General features: G+C 37.8%; 1 protein-coding gene across 3 annotated transcripts in view; it reads left to right on the top strand.

The window, feature by feature from the left end:
* prdm11 (PR domain containing 11) overlaps positions 1-17,047 on the top strand; it is a 176,216-nt gene extending 159,169 nt beyond the window's left edge. For all 3 annotated transcript variants that reach the window (XM_078220400.1, XM_078220398.1, XM_078220395.1), the window contains one exon: positions 7,886-17,047. In XM_078220400.1, the coding sequence (XP_078076526.1) occupies positions 7,886-10,068 (2,183 nt within the window). In that variant the 3' untranslated portion in view covers positions 10,069-17,047. The remainder of the gene's footprint in view (positions 1-7,885) is intronic.
* Positions 17,048-17,259: the final 212 nt, after the last annotated feature.

Here is a 17,259-nt window from a genome sequence, read left to right as displayed (position 1 = left end):
TTGATAGGACCCTAACTTCAGGTTTATATTGTACAAGTACAGTTTTGATGCAAAGCAGGGATCTTTCACTCTCGCATTGAAGTTCCACTGTCAGGGAACTTGTCTTGTTATTTGTGTGATAGCAAAAATAGGATTTTTCTTTCCACTGCATTCCTTTACAGAATTGAGAGAAATTGATTTTATTGATAGTTTATTTGATTTGCATACATCATGCACCAGCTTTCATCTGATAGGCAGATTGTTCCCATGTCTTCACCAATTGCTGCTCTGACTTGTTGGCAGGAGGTACAAAAAAACATGTCTGGGGTTATTCTTCCTGGATCTTTCCTCTTCCAGGTGTTTTTAAAGGGAAACTTCTGGCTTCCACCTGGCAGCTGAAAATGAAAGTTGAGCAACCTGCAAAATTAAAACCTAAATTTCAGCACACTATTGGAGGTGTAAATAGCCAAATTTTCCATTCTAACTCGCCCCCTTTGGGGCAGCACAGTGGCATAGTGGTTAGCACTGCTGCCTCACAGCATCAAGGACCTGGGTTCAATTCCGGCTTCAGGTCACTGTCTATGTGGAGTTTGCACATTCTCCCCATGCCTGCGTGGGTTTCCTCCGGGTGCTCCGGTTTCCTCCCACAGTCCAAAGACGTGTGGGTTAGGTTGATTGGCCATGCTAAATTGCCCCTAGTATCAGGGGATTAACAGGGTAAATATGTGGGGTTATGGAAATAGTGCCTGGATGGGATTTGATCGGTGCAGACCTGATGGGCTGAATGGCCTCCTTCTGCACTGTAAGGATTCTATGATCTAACGCCATGATCTTATTACAAATATTTGGAACAGTTCCTTCCATTCTCACTGCTGAAATGAGTTGCAGCTTATTTGCTGGAACGAAAGGTTTCACATTGGGGGTGATTTTCCAGAGAAAGTTCTGAATTTGTAAATGAACACCTTGCATTTATATAGCACCTTTCATGACTGCAGGAGTCCCTAGGCACTTTACAGCCAATTAAGTACTTTTGATGTGTAGTCAATGCTGTAATGTAGGTAATACAGCTGCCAATTTTCATACAGCAAGCTCTCATAAATATCACTGTGATAATGACCAGGTAATTTATTTTTGTGACATTAATTGAAGGATAAATATTAGCCAGGACAGTGTTTCTTCAAAATAGTGCTGTGGGATATTTTACTCCCACTTGAGAGGGCAGATGGTGTCTCCATTTAATATCGCATCCACAATACAGCACATCTGATGGCGCAACACTCCCTCAGTGCTGTACTGGAGTATTAACCTCAAATCTTTTCTCGAGTCCCAGAGTGAGACTTGAACCCAGAACCTTCGGTGTCAGAAATGAGAGTGTTGCAAACTGAGCCATGGCTGTAGGCATATAGAGCCAATTCTTATGAAAAACAACTACTGCTTTATAAAGCATTCATGAAACCAAACTTGACCTTTTACACTGAAACTGTTTTAGTTTGGATTTTGAGAGATTGGAATCATCGAGCCAATTCCCAGATATACATGGCTAAATTCACATCTCTTACCTCAGAATCTGAACTAAAATAGTATCAGTGTAACAGCAGCTTCAGAATATGTTACCAGACACCATACTGAGGTTATGAGCAGAGATTATGGAAAGGATGCAGAGAAGAATAAGGATCAGTTTGATCACTTTTCTTTCAATTTATCAAAGCAAGAAGTCATAGGGGTTCAGAGAGACATATTTAATAACCATTGGAATTCTAATGTTGGAATAAGTTTTTCATTGTGATGTATGATCACTGGTCTTTCAGGGTATTTATAGAAGGACGCTATGAAATATTGTTTTGAATGAGCTTTGCTGAAATTTGCTATCCCAACAACTTATCCCTTTCAAAAATAGTTAAGAATTTTCTTCCCACTTCTAATTAATTTGAAGTATAAGATGAGGATGGGAAATGTAAGGTTAAGACAGGAAAAGTGAAGGACAAGTTGAAAGAAAAATAAATACAGCATTATTAAATTGTATGAAGTTTTTTCCAGCTTATCAAACAGTGGAATTGAATACCTCCCCAGGCGGTAAGATTGGAGACATGGGCATTTAATCAGGTGGAATATGCCACTGCCTTCCCGCCTCCAGGAATTAACACCCATTTAGGGGCCTCATCCTGCTGTCACTGATATTCAGCCAACAGCAGTGGGGGTTGAGGGTGTTCCTGGTTCAAAGACCTGAACGAGGGATCAGGAGTGGGGTGGGATACCTCTGAATGCCACTCTGCTGTTGCCTCCAATTCCCCCTCTCCCATTCTTACAACGCCATCCCACAACCCATACCCCACCCTCATTCACCTGTGCCCTATGGTCCATTTTTGATCCTGGGCTTCTGGTGGGTGTATTGCTGGCAGCTGCCGTTGCTCCAAATGGCTATGCCTATAATGTGAAGTTGTTGGCCTCTATTTGGCTGTCAACCTTCAGAGAGCAGGGTTTTTGCCCCCAGGGTCTTTAATCCCCATGAAGGTGACCACTTAATAGGCATTTAACTTGGCAAGCCTTCCCCAATGGAGGCAGCGTGGCAACCCTATCAGTTGGATTAAATTCTGCCCAAGATCCCCATGTATCATCCAGAAGATGAAATAACTAGCACTTTAAGACTCACTGTACAGTTGTTTACACAAAGTGAAAGGGAGAATGACCCATCCAGTTGGAAACTCCTGGAGATGCCCTCTTCCAGGACTCAAGAATTAATAAATTTTGTTTAAAGTCTGGCAATTTCATATGGGATCAATATTTATCAGAAAAGGCCAGATCTCTTGATTAGATCTTGGGCATGTGGCAGGAATAGATGGGTAGATGGCATTTGTATGGGGATAAAAGCAATAATCTCCATTTGTTTTCAATGCTGTTTGCCACCTTTTTACACCTATGTTGTAGGTTTGTAATTTATACACTTCCTTTCATTTTGCTCAGCTTGTTATTTGTTTACATTTCACTGTTACACTGTTGGTAAATTAAAAATGAATATTTGAAGATGAAAATGTACTTGTTTTTATTTAGTTCTTTCACTATTTGGTGCTTGTTTTCCTATTTAACTCCTCACAGCAATGACTTAGTCATGTACGGTTTGTACACTTTGTGTGTGTTGACTTTTTTTTTGTATCTGTTAATCTTTTACAATATCCATATATGTCTATTCGATTCAAGTTTTAGTGGGCGGGGAGGGGAGAATTAAATACATTTTGTTTTATCATCTTTTTTGGAAGAGGAGAAAACTATGAAACATTGAAGAATTTAAAGAAAAGGTAAGCTTATTTTAAAATCTGATCCATTAAATGGATATTTCTAAATGACAGCAGGTGACTGATTGGAGTGTTACTGACTCTTGCTTTAGATTCTGTCATGAACCCTGAAAATCGTTTATGGGTATCATCTGAATCCCAAGTAAATTGTAGCCTTATACTCCGTGTTTCCTGTTTGTTGAAGATATTATAGAGTTAACAAAACAAGACGTAAAGACAGTTTAAAGCCATGCAAAGTTCTCTTGTTTCAAAGACTGCGAATTTGTCTACAATGTCACATGTTTTGCATGTGAGGATAGTAGGGTAATTATTATCGGTTCGAATGCAGAGTTACATTTGAATTAAAAGTACATTTACTACAAATCAAAATCAATGTCCTTTGTAATTGCTAGCTTTGCACATGCTTTCATGCATCTCTTAAATTTGGGAATAGCACTGAAAAACTTCCATAAATGTTATTAATTATGACTGAAATTCTCAAAACATGTCACTGTAAATTACAGTTCCTTCTGTTTTTACTCTAAAGGGCATTTCTGAGTATGTGCAGTTTTAAATGCACTTCAGTTCACAACTTCTGATTTTTATTTTGTGCGCTCGTGGTTTATGTGATCATTTAGGGAGGGAGATGAGAAATGTTTGTCTATAAATAAGAGTTTCACAGCAAACTTTCTGTGGAAGTGACTGGAATGCTGATATTGTATGATTTTGAAGTGTGTTATATTCAATTAGATCAGTGTATGAAAGTGTACTTTTTGATTATTCTGATCGTTTGTTGCACTAACTGTAATGTGAACTAATGTCACAATAAGACCATGCACTCTTATAGTTTGTGGTACCTTAAATACTATCAGCTATTTAAATTCAATATCTTTGGGTGGCAATGAGCCGTACCATCTGTACTCTTTGCAGTTAGGTGGTCTGGTTCTGAAGCAATGTTGTAATATTTAACTACAAATCTTGTCTGTCCCATTAATTTGTATTGCGTTTTTTAAAAAATCTGCTTTGTACTTGCAGTTGAAACATTAACAAATGTCTCATTTCAGGAAGATTTCTTAAATATTCTAGATATTGAATGGAAACCTGTAACTTCAAACCATGAGGAAACCCACAATTATCATAATTTATGAATTGGGACAACAATCAAACTAGATCTATATTTTAATCATAATATTTATATTATTGTTCAACTTTTTGTGATTATAATGTTCTGGATTATTGACCCTTGATTGTTAGATAACTGTGCACCTTTGAACTGCCTATCAATGACTATGTGTTCCAGCAATTTACATTTATATAGAACCTTCAACATAGTATAACACCCCAGGAGCACTTCACAGAAGCATAAATCAGACAAAGATTCACACCAAGCCAACGTCCAGCTGATGGAGCTTTTGTTTTTAAAAAAATTGGAATCTTAGATAATTTATGTAGTGTTATTTTTACTCATTTCCCTGTAATGAGCTCACTCTGGAAATGTAGCCCACATTTCTAAGCTGCACTGAAACTACCCATGGCCTGTCAACTCCACTTCCTATTCTACGCTATAAAAAGTATCGGCACATGTATGGTATTCTTTCAGCCCACTCATATTAATCCTGACTTGTCACCAAAGGAACTCCAAACATTTTCACATAATTTGTCTAAATTCAAAAGATTACTTTCTGCTGTGATACATTTTTCAGTGATGATACTGAGAACTATATCTGCGAGTTGCACAGCAACTTTCATATTCCACACATGCACAGTGTAATGTGGAAATCTGGAAGTTGCTGTTCCAGACGCTTCTCTGTAAATGTCATGTGCCATCTGACTAGCCATCCAAATATATCGAACAGCATGAAGTTGCTATACTTGCCTCATAAGTACAGGTTTAACTTGCAAGAGTAAGGTTTGTCCTTTCTAGTCTAAATATGCTTCAAGCAATGCGGTAACTCCTAATTACAGGTCGAGTATCCTTTATCTGAAACCCTTGGGGCCAATTGCCTTTCGGATTTCCGATCATTTTGGTTTTTGGATTCCACATATAAACTTACATTACAATAGCCTGAGCTCGCTATACTCTAAAGTAAATAAAATGGCTGGAAAGGTAAGAGGTACCACTGAATAATAAATACAAAGTACCTGTAAGAAGTTTCTCTTTGACATGTTCACCACAAAAATCACAAGGTAAATATTGCAGGCAAACAACTATTCTTCCTTTGCTAACAATCAGGCAGCACAGTGGTTAGCACTGCTGCCTCACAGTGCCAGAGACCCGGGTTCAATTCCAGCCTCGGGTGACTGTGGAGTTTGCACATTCACCCTATGTTTGTATGGGTTTCCTCTGAGTGCTCCGGATTCCTCCTACAGTCCAAAGATGTGCGGGTTAGGTTGATTGGCCATGCTAAATTGCCCCTTAGTGTCAGGGGGATTATCAAGCTAAATACGTGGGGTTACGGGGATAGGGCCTGGGTGGGATTGTTGTCTGTGCAGGCTCGATAGGCCAAATGGCCTCCTTCTGCACTGTCGGGATTCTATGATTCAAAAAAGTGAAGTTTTTGGATGTGTTCAGTTTTTAGATTTACGGGCAAAGGACATTCAATCTCTACTGCCAATTAACTTCTTCATACTGAAAATTAACTTTTATAAGTGTGGAGCCTAATTCCTTTAGCTTTTAACTATGACTGTCCAACAGAGCATCTACCCATTCTCTTACACCGAGTTAAAACCAGGCCCCATGGAGTCTGCCTCCCATAAGATTCTCATTTTGCATGTATATATCCCCTTAAAAATGAATTACTTCTTTCTGTATTACCTATCTTGCTGTGCATTTTATTTATGTGCAAGTGTGTATATTGAAGTTTCAAGATATACAGTCTAACAGTGAACATACTGCAACAGAGCAAATTAGGATTTCACTTAAGTTATCAAAAAAAGTTCTAATTGATGAATGTGAATTTATTTATGTGTGTATGCTTTCTGTATTTTCTTTCTGGATCTAACTCACTGGTTTTGTGTTTAGTGCACTGTACAGATTAGATTACAGAAATGGAGTACAGTGCACAGAGATGACAACTCACATTCTTGGAGTTAAGTGTTCAGCTGTAACAAAATAAATTGCAGTAAATATATTCAATATATACACTGGTAATCTAACATTTCTACTGCAGGATGTGGATAAATCTAGGATGATTAGTTGAATTTCTAATAATTATGTTAAGTTATTCATTTATACAGTGTATCAAGGATACACAAGCAAATATTAGCTATCATAAGGCACTTAAGCACTATAATGTAAGTAGTTGTGACAAAATGTATGTAATAGGTTTCATTGTAGATTGTATTTGTATAAAGCTCTTAAACATCTGTGAATTATCATAGTTTTAAAACAAAATCAGTATTACAACATATCTCGCTGTGGAGAAAGATAAGAGTTCCTTGCCTGATGTATTTCTTCAATAGAGTGATGTCTAACCTATAACTGTCCGGTCTCATTTCCATCAACATAATTGGCATTAATGGCATCCATACAATTTCTTAATGGTAAACAATAGCTATTATTTTTAATTGGGTGGATTTACTAGATTATATGATTTTTGCAAGCCTATGCTAAACTATAAATGTAATTATGTATAACTGGTCACTGCCTGAATATCAGACAATCTCTGACCTTCAAAAGTGTGGAGAACTTAGAAATATATGACTTGGAGATGGCAGAGGGGAGAAGGTTTGATTTCACTTGCACTGATAAGTACGTGAATATAAATAAAACATGGAGGAGATAACAATTTCCTTGGTTGTTTGCAAGATATTGGTCCAAATTTTTCTGTGGAAATAAAAGTGAAGCTAATGATGCTTGCCATTATTTATGCGCAACTCATTTAGAAACTTCAGCTGAGGGGCAGATGCCTGGGTAAACTCAAATACCCAAAATTGCACTCTGAGTCGGTTTGTGAAAACGGCATCTTGCCACCTGGCTCACCATTAATATGCATTGGATGATATGAAGTTGCTGTATTTGCCCAATAGATACTCAGTAAACTCACCAAGGAAAGTTAAATCTCGTCATTCCAACCTAAGTGCCCTGTCAATGATTTGATGCGTATTAATTATGGTCAACAAATCTCTCTGGCACTGCAAATCATCTATTACCAGAGTGGAGTCTAAATCTTCAGGTTTTAATTGTTGGAGATTTTAACAATGTGATTTTTTAACTTTTGAAAACTTTTCCTCTTTCTCTTTCTCTCTAATTCAAATCTTTCATCTCTTTATTTCCCTTTCAATACTTGATTTGATATTGCATTCACTCCTCTAATTTACCCTTTTTGCACTGTTAATTTTGTAGTTTTTCAACCTGATTGGTTAAAGGATGCACACTTATTTGCCCTGTTCATTCAGGTTCCCCTATTTCTGTTACTGCAATGCTATTTCTTCATACTTTCAGCAACTTGTCACATTAAAAAAATTAAACTCTAAACCTGTGAGATCAAGTCAAGCTAACGGTAGATGCCATTAAATTCCCTTCTACAGCAAAATGGGGCCCAATATGATGTGAATTTAAGAAATTAAGAAAAAGAAATTAAACTTTTAGTTGTTGAAGTTATCTGTATGTTTTTTTTTCTCTTTACCCATCGTAGCTCCAGAAGCACAGACTCCTGTACCAGTTGTCATGGATGACACTAGTGAGCAGGAGATGGATTCAGCTGATGAGTCAATGTCGAATGAAATGCTAGCCACCACAGATGAAATATCGAAAACATCTACTGGCACAGGTCGGAGAATCAGACGCTTCAAGCATGAGTGGCTGAAGAAATTCTGGTTTCTACGCTATTCACCCACTCTAAATGAAATGTGGTGCCATGTTTGCAGGCAGTATACTGTTCAGTCCTCAAGGACATCAGCCTTCATCTTGGGCTCTAAACAGTTCAAGATCCACACTATCAAGCTGCATGCCCAGAGTAATCTTCATAAGAAGTGCTTGCAGCTTTATAAGCTTAGGATGCATCCAGAAAAAACTGAAGAGATGTGCCGAAACATGACACTGTTGTTCAATGTTGCCTATCACCTAGCCTTTGAAGGAAGACATTTTTCAGATTTTAGGCCTTTGGCTGAACTTCTGAAAAAATGTGACTTAAAGATTGTCGACCAATACCTGAATGAGGGAGACTGTCAAACTTTAATTCATCACGTTGCAAGGTCTCTTCGTGAGGATCTTTTTGAGAGGCTCAGGGTATCTCCATTTATGAGTGTGATTTTGGATGGGCAGACAGATGACTTGGTTGCCGATAATGTTGCGATATACATTCAGTATATTACCAATGAAGGGCCAGCTGCTACAGAGTTATTGTCCCTACAGGAATTGAGTTCTACAACAGTGGATGGTTACACCCAAGCACTGGACAGGGCCTTCGGGGGCATAGGGATCAAATGGAAAGAGGAAAAGTTAATTGTAGGACTTGGGGTAGATGGAGCCACCATGACAACAGGGCTAAGGGCAGGTTTGGCTATGAAGATCAAAAAGGCCTTGCCTTGGCTACTCTCTGTCCCTTGTGTGGTGCATAGGCCTCACTTGGAAGTATTGGATGCTATAAGTAACAAGGAACTAACCTGTTTGGAAGAATTAGAGAACAACTTGAAGCAGTTGCTGAGTTTTTATCGTTATTCCCCTAAACTCATGTGTGAACTAAGAGCTACTGCAGCAACACTTTGTGAGGAGACAGAATTCCTTGGTGACATTCGAGCTGTTAGGTGGATTATTGGAGAACAGAATGTTCTGAATGCATTGATCAAGGATTATTTGGAAGTGGTAGCTCACCTTAAAGATGTTAGTGGTCAAGCACATAAAGCAGATGCTGCTGCCATTGCTTTGGCTCTACTGCAGTTCCTGATGGACTATCAGTCAGTTAAACTAATCTATTTTTTATTAGATGTCATTGCTGTACTTACACGACTGGCATTCGTTTTCCAGGGTGATCACCTCCTCATTACCCATGTAGATGACAAGATTGAAGAAGCCATTGAGGAAATCAGCAGATTGGTGGAATCACCAGGAGAATATCTACAAGAGTTTGAGGAGACTTTTCATGAAAACTTTCATGGTGTTCCTCTGAAAAACCTAAGAGTAGCCGAAGCCAAGTTCAATTCAATAAGAGAAAAGATATGCCAAAAAACCCAGTTGATTCTAGCCCAAAGGCTAGACTCTAACAGTCGCACAATTATTCGAGCATGTCAAGTGTTTGATGTTGCCACATGGCCCCAAAATGAGGAAAACCTGATGAGTCATGGCGAGGAAGAGATCATGCATTTATATAAGCACTTTGAAATAATTCCATCGTTTGCGAGAGAAGTAGGTCTGGATGGCAGAGACATTCGAGGAATCTTATTGCAGGAATGGAAGGAGCTCAAATCTGAGTGTTACAACAAGAATGGTTTCAAAGAGTTGAGTCGTCACATTTTTAAGTATAAGCAAAGATTCCCAATACTAAATCGGATCACTCAATTATTACTTGTCCTGCCAACTTCAACTGCAGCTTGTGAGAAAAGTCGTGGTGCCTTCTACCGGATACGTAACAATAATAGGTCTCGACTTAGCCTTGACCAACTCAATGACCTTCTGACAATTGCTGTCAATGGACCACCCATTGCCAATTTTGAGGCTAAGAGAGCACTGGACTGTTGGTTTGAGGAGAAGTCAGGGAACAGATATTCCTTGTCACCAGAGATGATAACCAGAGTTACTTCATTGGACCAGAAACCAACGTTACATGGTTTGGACATGGGAACTGATTGTTTAACAGAAATTCATGAAACCATTATGTAAATGATTGGAACTTTAAAATTGCTTTTGCTTCCATGATTTAATGAGAATAACTCAAAACCCATTCATACTTAGGAACTTTATGGAAATGATAATTGGTGACAGACAGGTGCAAATACCAGACCAGCAAATTCAATAGGATATTGGTAGTTTTTCACCAGTAAATCACTGCAGTCCTGACCTGTAGGGTTCAATTCTTGCATTGAATTCCCAGTTTTATTGTAGCCTTTGGAATATCAGTACTCAACTATACTGAGTTCAAAATGATCTGAATGGACTGGCCTGCTAAAGGTTTGATACTGTTTTGTCACCAAAATTATTAACTGCTAATTTGCTTTTAGTAATGCAGATATTAGATAATAAGAAAAGTGATTGCTCATTCTAATTTTTCTTTAGACATTAAGGTTATTTAAGCTGGCTAAGGTGGATAAGAGTCACCTTGTCCAATCTTTAACTAACTCCTTTTGTTATTTACATAAACTATAAATACGCATTAACAATTAATGATTAATGGGGAGAAGGAAGGGGGGGTGGGATTTGTTATTTGTGGGGTTGTAAGAGATGTAAAATACATAGCCCAAGTGATTTAAAAAGTATATGTATCTACATTATTTTTATAGATTACAATTATTGATAATAGATGGTCACGCTTCATGTCTAGTGAGCATGTCTTATAAAAACAGAGGAATGACTGTATGATAATATAATACTCTATCTCATTCCATTATTGCTGTGGAAGGAAGCACACACTGCATCAGCTGAGCATGCACACTTGTTCAGAAAGCTAGGGTAGACTGCAAAACTTATCGATATGTGTGCTTATACTAAAGAACTGCTGATAGAAATTATTCTCACCTCTGAGAAATGTTGACAGTCTCAATCCACTTACCACTGGTTAATAGTATTCTTTAAAACTGTCCTAAGATTAGATGATACTGAAACTATTTGATAATTTCAATCAGCAAGGGAGTAAGGATGGTCATTTTGAGAATGGCAAAGTCAAACAGCAATACGATGAGTTGTAAGAGTAGTATTTAAACTTGGTGTTTTTCATAGCATTTGTAGAGGATCATACCTTGCCTAGAATGCCAGATGCTTTCACTGGCTGTAAAGCACTTTTATTATATACAAATGCCCCAAAAATGACACTGCATTTAGTTTGACAGTTCCTAGTCATGCTTTATGCCTGTGGTGTTTCAAGTTTTTACTCTGAATAGAGTAACCGCACAAATGAATCAACATTGTTGTCAGGTCTACAAATTCACATTATAGCATTTAATCTTAACATTTTTTTAATGTCCTACTCTGCGAATAAGGCATCAGTTGTAGGGCAGATATGATTTTTGAGAGTTTTAAAATATAAATTTTAGTAGAACAAAAAAAATATTTTATTAATGTGATATTTTCTCATTAAATTAACTTTGCCAGTAGAAGTGAGATTCCTGCCTCCAGGTGCCATTGGCAGTGACCAGTGACCCTTACCAGTTAAATATGAAAGGCTGCTATTTCCAGATGACCATAATAATCTACAGCCATTTTAAATATTGACTAGACATTGGTGGTACTTTAACTTGTAGCTACCAACTCTTTGAGAACCGATTTAGAGCTGGAATTCCTGCACTACATGTCTCTTAGAATGGCATGTAAGCCTGGATATTATGCTGCACGATATTGTTGTACAACCACGTAACACATTTGCATCGAATTAACATAACTGCTATTTTTTTTAAAATCAGGCAAATTAACCCTGTCAGTCTGGGCAACATTCAAATACTTAAGTAACAAAGGCAATAGGAAAACAATGCAAATGGCTGTTCTGCCTGCTCACTTTTCTGATCTTAGAGTAATGTGCTCAATACACGTTACGTCATTGAAATTAGTCCTTTATGAATCAGTTGTTCAATACAGATTTTAGAATGCGGTAAGACATAGAATGATACAAAATGCCAGGGCCTTTAAATATATTACAGAAAGACCCAAAACCAGTGTATACATTGCATATCACAGTGTGACTTAGTGATTTAATTTCTGTTATATATAGCCCTGCAAAACATTAATTTTTGTCAGTTTTTAGTGCACAATATCCTAGATGAGAATTAGAGAATTATATTGTTTTTAACTGATTATTACAGTATATTCTAAAAAGTTGTGGAAATATTAGTACATCCTAAAAGTGTAATTGTATTCGGTTTGAGATTCATTTCAATCAATCACTATTGATTTCATAGGTTCAAAGCAGAGAAGGGAAAGTACTATAGTTGAAGGTTTGTTAGCAGGTAAGATCAATTTCCATGACATAACCCCACTCACATCTTGTATATTTTCAAAATGTCCCTTCTGTCTCCGAGCAGTTACCAGTTATAGAAATTTATGATGGCTAGGAACCCTCCAGCTATTAAAATATTTGGTTAATAAATTTCAAATATTTGAGCAACCTGTTTAATCAAGATCAGAATGAAATCTGCATTGTGATAATGAACATCTTTTCTGATGTCTGCAATGGAGACCAAAGCAAATGTCTTTTATCAGCATACTGAAGCCCTAGTCTCAACATGGTTTGTATATTTTAAATGCATGTCTATTTTTGTAACCATGTGGAGATTGTTACTGTATTTAAAGTAACTGAATATGCTCAAAGTTGCTTGCCATGGACCCAAATTATTGATGGACTGCCAAATGAATGAATTAATTGAGTTTTCATACTCTTAAGTTACAATGATTTACCTACAATTTTTTTTAACCCAGAACTGATAACAACTGGGGTTATTAGCATTACAGTTAAAACTAAACTAAATGATTACTCATGATATCAGGATATATGTGGTAGCCTTGTTCGCAAATATTAATTGAAGGGGAGAAAGGTAGCATAAATGCAATAGTTGAATAGAATATAGGAAGAAGGCTGCGTGGAGTTAGCTATCTTTCTAGATTTGCCTTTTAATGTTCATGTGATGTATATGAACTCATTCATGGTGAGTAAATGATAAACTATGGAAGAAAGTAACAAAACAAAATCAAACATAGAAGAATATGGAAGCTTCAAATCACTTTTTGGTCACCGTTGGCATCATCAATCGCAGTTGTCCAAAGGAACACAAAGACATTGACCGCCTCAAACTGTACTTGCTGTCAAAATAGCACTTGGATGTTGCCGTTCACCTGGGGATAAAAGCCACATGAATGACATACATCGTCTTATGCAATATGATTAATAATAGTGTCATTGAAGGTGCTGAAGACAAATAGGGATATATTTACTACTGGGCTACATATATCATTTCTGTTTTTTGTTTGGTCAGTATACATTTTTTAAGCATGATGTAGCATATGTTCATATTGTGTTTCCTTCAACAGAACCCATTTCATTGCAATGCCAGCTGTATTTTAATAACAAATTAAGTCACTTTTCAGTTATGCAAACTTATTTCTTTCTCTCCCCTCGCCATTTATTTTCCTTTCCTACTTGTAATCAATCCCCCGTGCTATTCTTCAGCTCCCAGACCTCTCAGATTAACTGGGAGGCTGGTGAAGACAACCCTTTGCCAGCTTTCTTTAAAAATGTTCCGCATATGCTGAAGCACTTTTTCCTTTATCCTGACCCCGCCCGCCCCCCCCAAACCACCGGTAAGCATACTTATGAGGGAATCATGGCTATAAATCCTGTTCCTTCTACTCTGCTGATGTTTGCATTGGTACACTGATGCATTGCACTGCTTGGCCCTATGGACTTATTACAGCCAAGAATGGGTTGGAAATGCAACCAATTTGTTTACATTTGACTTTTTACAGTCAATAAAAAGAAGGAATTACATGAAATAAAGTTAGACTGAATTCCTGAAAGTTCCTTAGTAAAATGTATTTAAAATCAGATGTTTGTGTTAAAGCACTTACCAGTTACCTACAACATTTTGATATATTTATTTGCTATAGATTGTTTAATTGAAAAAAAACAAGGATGCCTCCATGCACCAATGCTTGGCTCTATTAGTTTCAGTTGAAAGGTAAATAGTTGCAGTAGTATTTTAGTTGAAACCAAACTTGTTTGAACTTTTTAAATGAAAGCGTTAAGAAAATGTTTGTACTTTTGTTTCCACCTGGTCCTCATTCACCTATCTCCTCATCTATCTCCTTTGTAGTACATTATAGGATATGATGAAATATGCAGTCAGGAATCTAGTACCTTTTGAATGTAGCTTCTTCCAGCTGCAAGAAATTAATCTCTGATTAAGGGTACATTTATAATGCATATTCATTGTTAGCACAAAGTGGCTTCCTCTTAACAGTGATGAAAACTGACAGTATTCACCTGGAGTTAACACCCAATCTGATTTCAGAGCAAAGATCAAGACTCTGGAGAAGAGAGATTTACGCAACTTAGGTTTGACGCCACCTGGAATATAAATCCAATGCTGTTTCAGTGGTTTTCAAGTTGCTGCCCCAGCCCACTTTTTAAACTTACTTCACCTTAAGTTAAACGTTTAATGAGCAGGGATCTGAACATGTGCATTGTTAACTGTTGGTAGAGAGTGCAGTGGTTTTCATTGATCTAGGTAAAGCTCTTTGTTGGGCAGGTCAATTCTCACCATGTGGATGCCAAGCCATGTAAAAACAGTACTACCTGAATGGCAGCTAGTGAGGCAACCTTTTCCTGGCCTTCTGCAAGTATTCTCTTATTAGCTGGGTTGATGAGCGTGCCAGAGCATCCCAATTCTCGTAACTTCATCTCTGCTTGATATTTCCTTGGGTTGGCCCAACTGAGATGAAGGAGAGGAATTAATTCTGTTGTTATATTTGGACTGGGAGACGGCGGGGACAGGGACTGTGGAATTGGGAAGGAAGGTAAGAGGTGGAATGCTCTTCACCTTCTTGACTCTCTCAAATTCAGACAGGTGCAGGAAGGTGAAGAATAGCCGTCCCATCTGGAAGCCAATTGACCAGTTGATGGCCATTTTAAGGGTCTCTCATCCTGTCACTACTGGTAATTTACCAGTGGCATGGAATGGGAGGAGAAATTCAAAGAGGAGGTTAATGTAACATGGGGAGGCAGCTTCCTTGAAGGATATGGCCTTAATTGCCCTTGAGAAAATAGTGGTGAACTGCCTTCTTGAACCACTGCAGTCCACGTGGTGTAGGTCCACCCACAGTGCTGTTAGGGAGGGAATTCCAGGATTTTGACCCAGCGACAGTGAAGGAACGCCGATATATTTCCAAGTCAGGATGGTGAATGGCTTGGAGGGCATCTGCCCTTGTCCTTCCAGATGGTAGTGGTCATGGGTTTGGAAGGTGCTAATTAAGGAGCCTTGGTGATTCCTGCAGTGCATTTTAAAGATTGTACACAATTCTGCCAGTGAGAGTCAGTGGTGGAGGGAGTGAATGTGGAAGGGGTCTCAGTGGGCTGTTTTGTCCTGAATGGTGTCAAACTTCTTGCGTGTTGTTGGAGCTGTACCTATCCAGGCAAGTGGAGAGCATTACTTCATACACCTGACTTGATTTTATAGAGGACAGTCTTTGGGGAGTCAGGAGATGAGTTACTCGCCACAAGATTCCTAGTCTCTGACCTGCTTTTGTAGCCATTGTATTTATATGGCTAGTCCGGTTCAGTTTCTGGTCAATGATAACCACCAGGATGTTGATAGTCTATACTGTAAGATGTGATTGATCCAAATGAAGCTGCGAAGTACATTTGGAGTAGTTTCCAGCACTCTGACTCTCTATTCGCAGCAGACACTCTGACGAATAAACTTTAGGGTTTCCTGAGTATAATTTACTAAGGAGATATTGGGACATAGTCATACAGAGCATGACTTCCTGAGACCGCAGTTATATTGAGCCAGGAATTAAAAAGTGGGTCTTCCTGACCATTGACCTTAGTGAATCCAACAAATTTATATTTGCTGTGGCTGCACAATTATAGATCCTTATAACACAAAAGGAAGCCATTTCGTCTAACATACCAGTGCCAGGTCTTTGAAAGAACTGCGTTTTCCCAATAGGCCTGTGGATTTTCCATTTCAAGTAAATACCAATTCTCTTTTGAAAGTTAGTATTTCATCTGTTTTCGCCATCTTTCTAATCGTGACTAATTGCTGCCTGGTTCCACCTCCCCCACCACTTTCCTCTTCTTCACTGCTGGAAAACTGAATGATTCCTGCTGCTGCCCCATCTGGGATGACCTAGGCCAGCACAGACTGAGAATTGAACTTGAGACCTTCCTGAGATGGCACCAAATAATGCATGTTTTTAGTATTTAGGAAGAGCAGCTCCTGAGTGGCTAGTCAACTTTTCTCTATATAAAAGAAAAAGGTGCTGCAAAAGATTTAATTCCAGGTACACAAGAAATAATCATCTGATGACTACAATTAGTTATGTAATTGTAATTGGTTTAGCATTAATTTAAGAGCTTAAATATCTGCAAGTGAAGGGTGTTGAGAAAAAATAAGCAATAATGAGACATTTAAAATGAGAATTCTTGCAATGTATAAACATATAAACTAAAGGATATAATCAACTAATGTGGATCAAAATTATTTTTATTGATGTCATCATGTAAATACCTTTATTGCAATACTTTAAAGCTATACAGTAGTTGACATAGTGATAATGACTGCTGATAAAGGGAGTTAGAGACAATGCTCAAAATTTAGAGGAATTGTTTTATTCTTTGTTTGCGGTTTATTAAATTTATTGTTGGATTCCTATCCAGAAGTGACACTGTGATTTGACTAAAACATCTAACAATAATAGACTCAGTCCTCAAGAATCTTCCTCCTCCCTCAAATTATATGACATTTTTAGAGATTGATTTTATTCCTCATTTTAGGTTCTGTTCAAGGAATAGCAGTGTGTTGTCTTTTCTGAATAATCAGACTGTATTTCCTGTCTAATTAAAACTGCCTGTGTAATCTATACATTTAATAAAAGCAGCAACAAGTCTAATACTGACGATATCAAATTAAGTTGAAGTGGATTTCTTCTTAGACAAACAGTAATAGGATTGGTTTCTGAGCAATTTGATACAGACTTCAGTCTCAACACATTTGGGTTTTTTTTAGAAGTTCTAACAAATAGAAACAGGAGTAGTCCTTTGGGTCAGTTCTGACATTTTGTTAGCCATGGTAGTTTTTTATTAATAATTCTCTGCACTTCATATTCCTTGACACTCTTATTTTCTAAGTAAGTATTCACATCTCTTTA

The sequence above is a fragment of the Mustelus asterias genome, chromosome 9 (genome assembly GCF_964213995.1).
Source record: "Mustelus asterias chromosome 9, sMusAst1.hap1.1, whole genome shotgun sequence".
Taxonomy (NCBI): Eukaryota; Metazoa; Chordata; class Chondrichthyes; order Carcharhiniformes; family Triakidae; genus Mustelus; species Mustelus asterias.
This window is presented reverse-complemented; position numbering and strand designations above follow the sequence as displayed.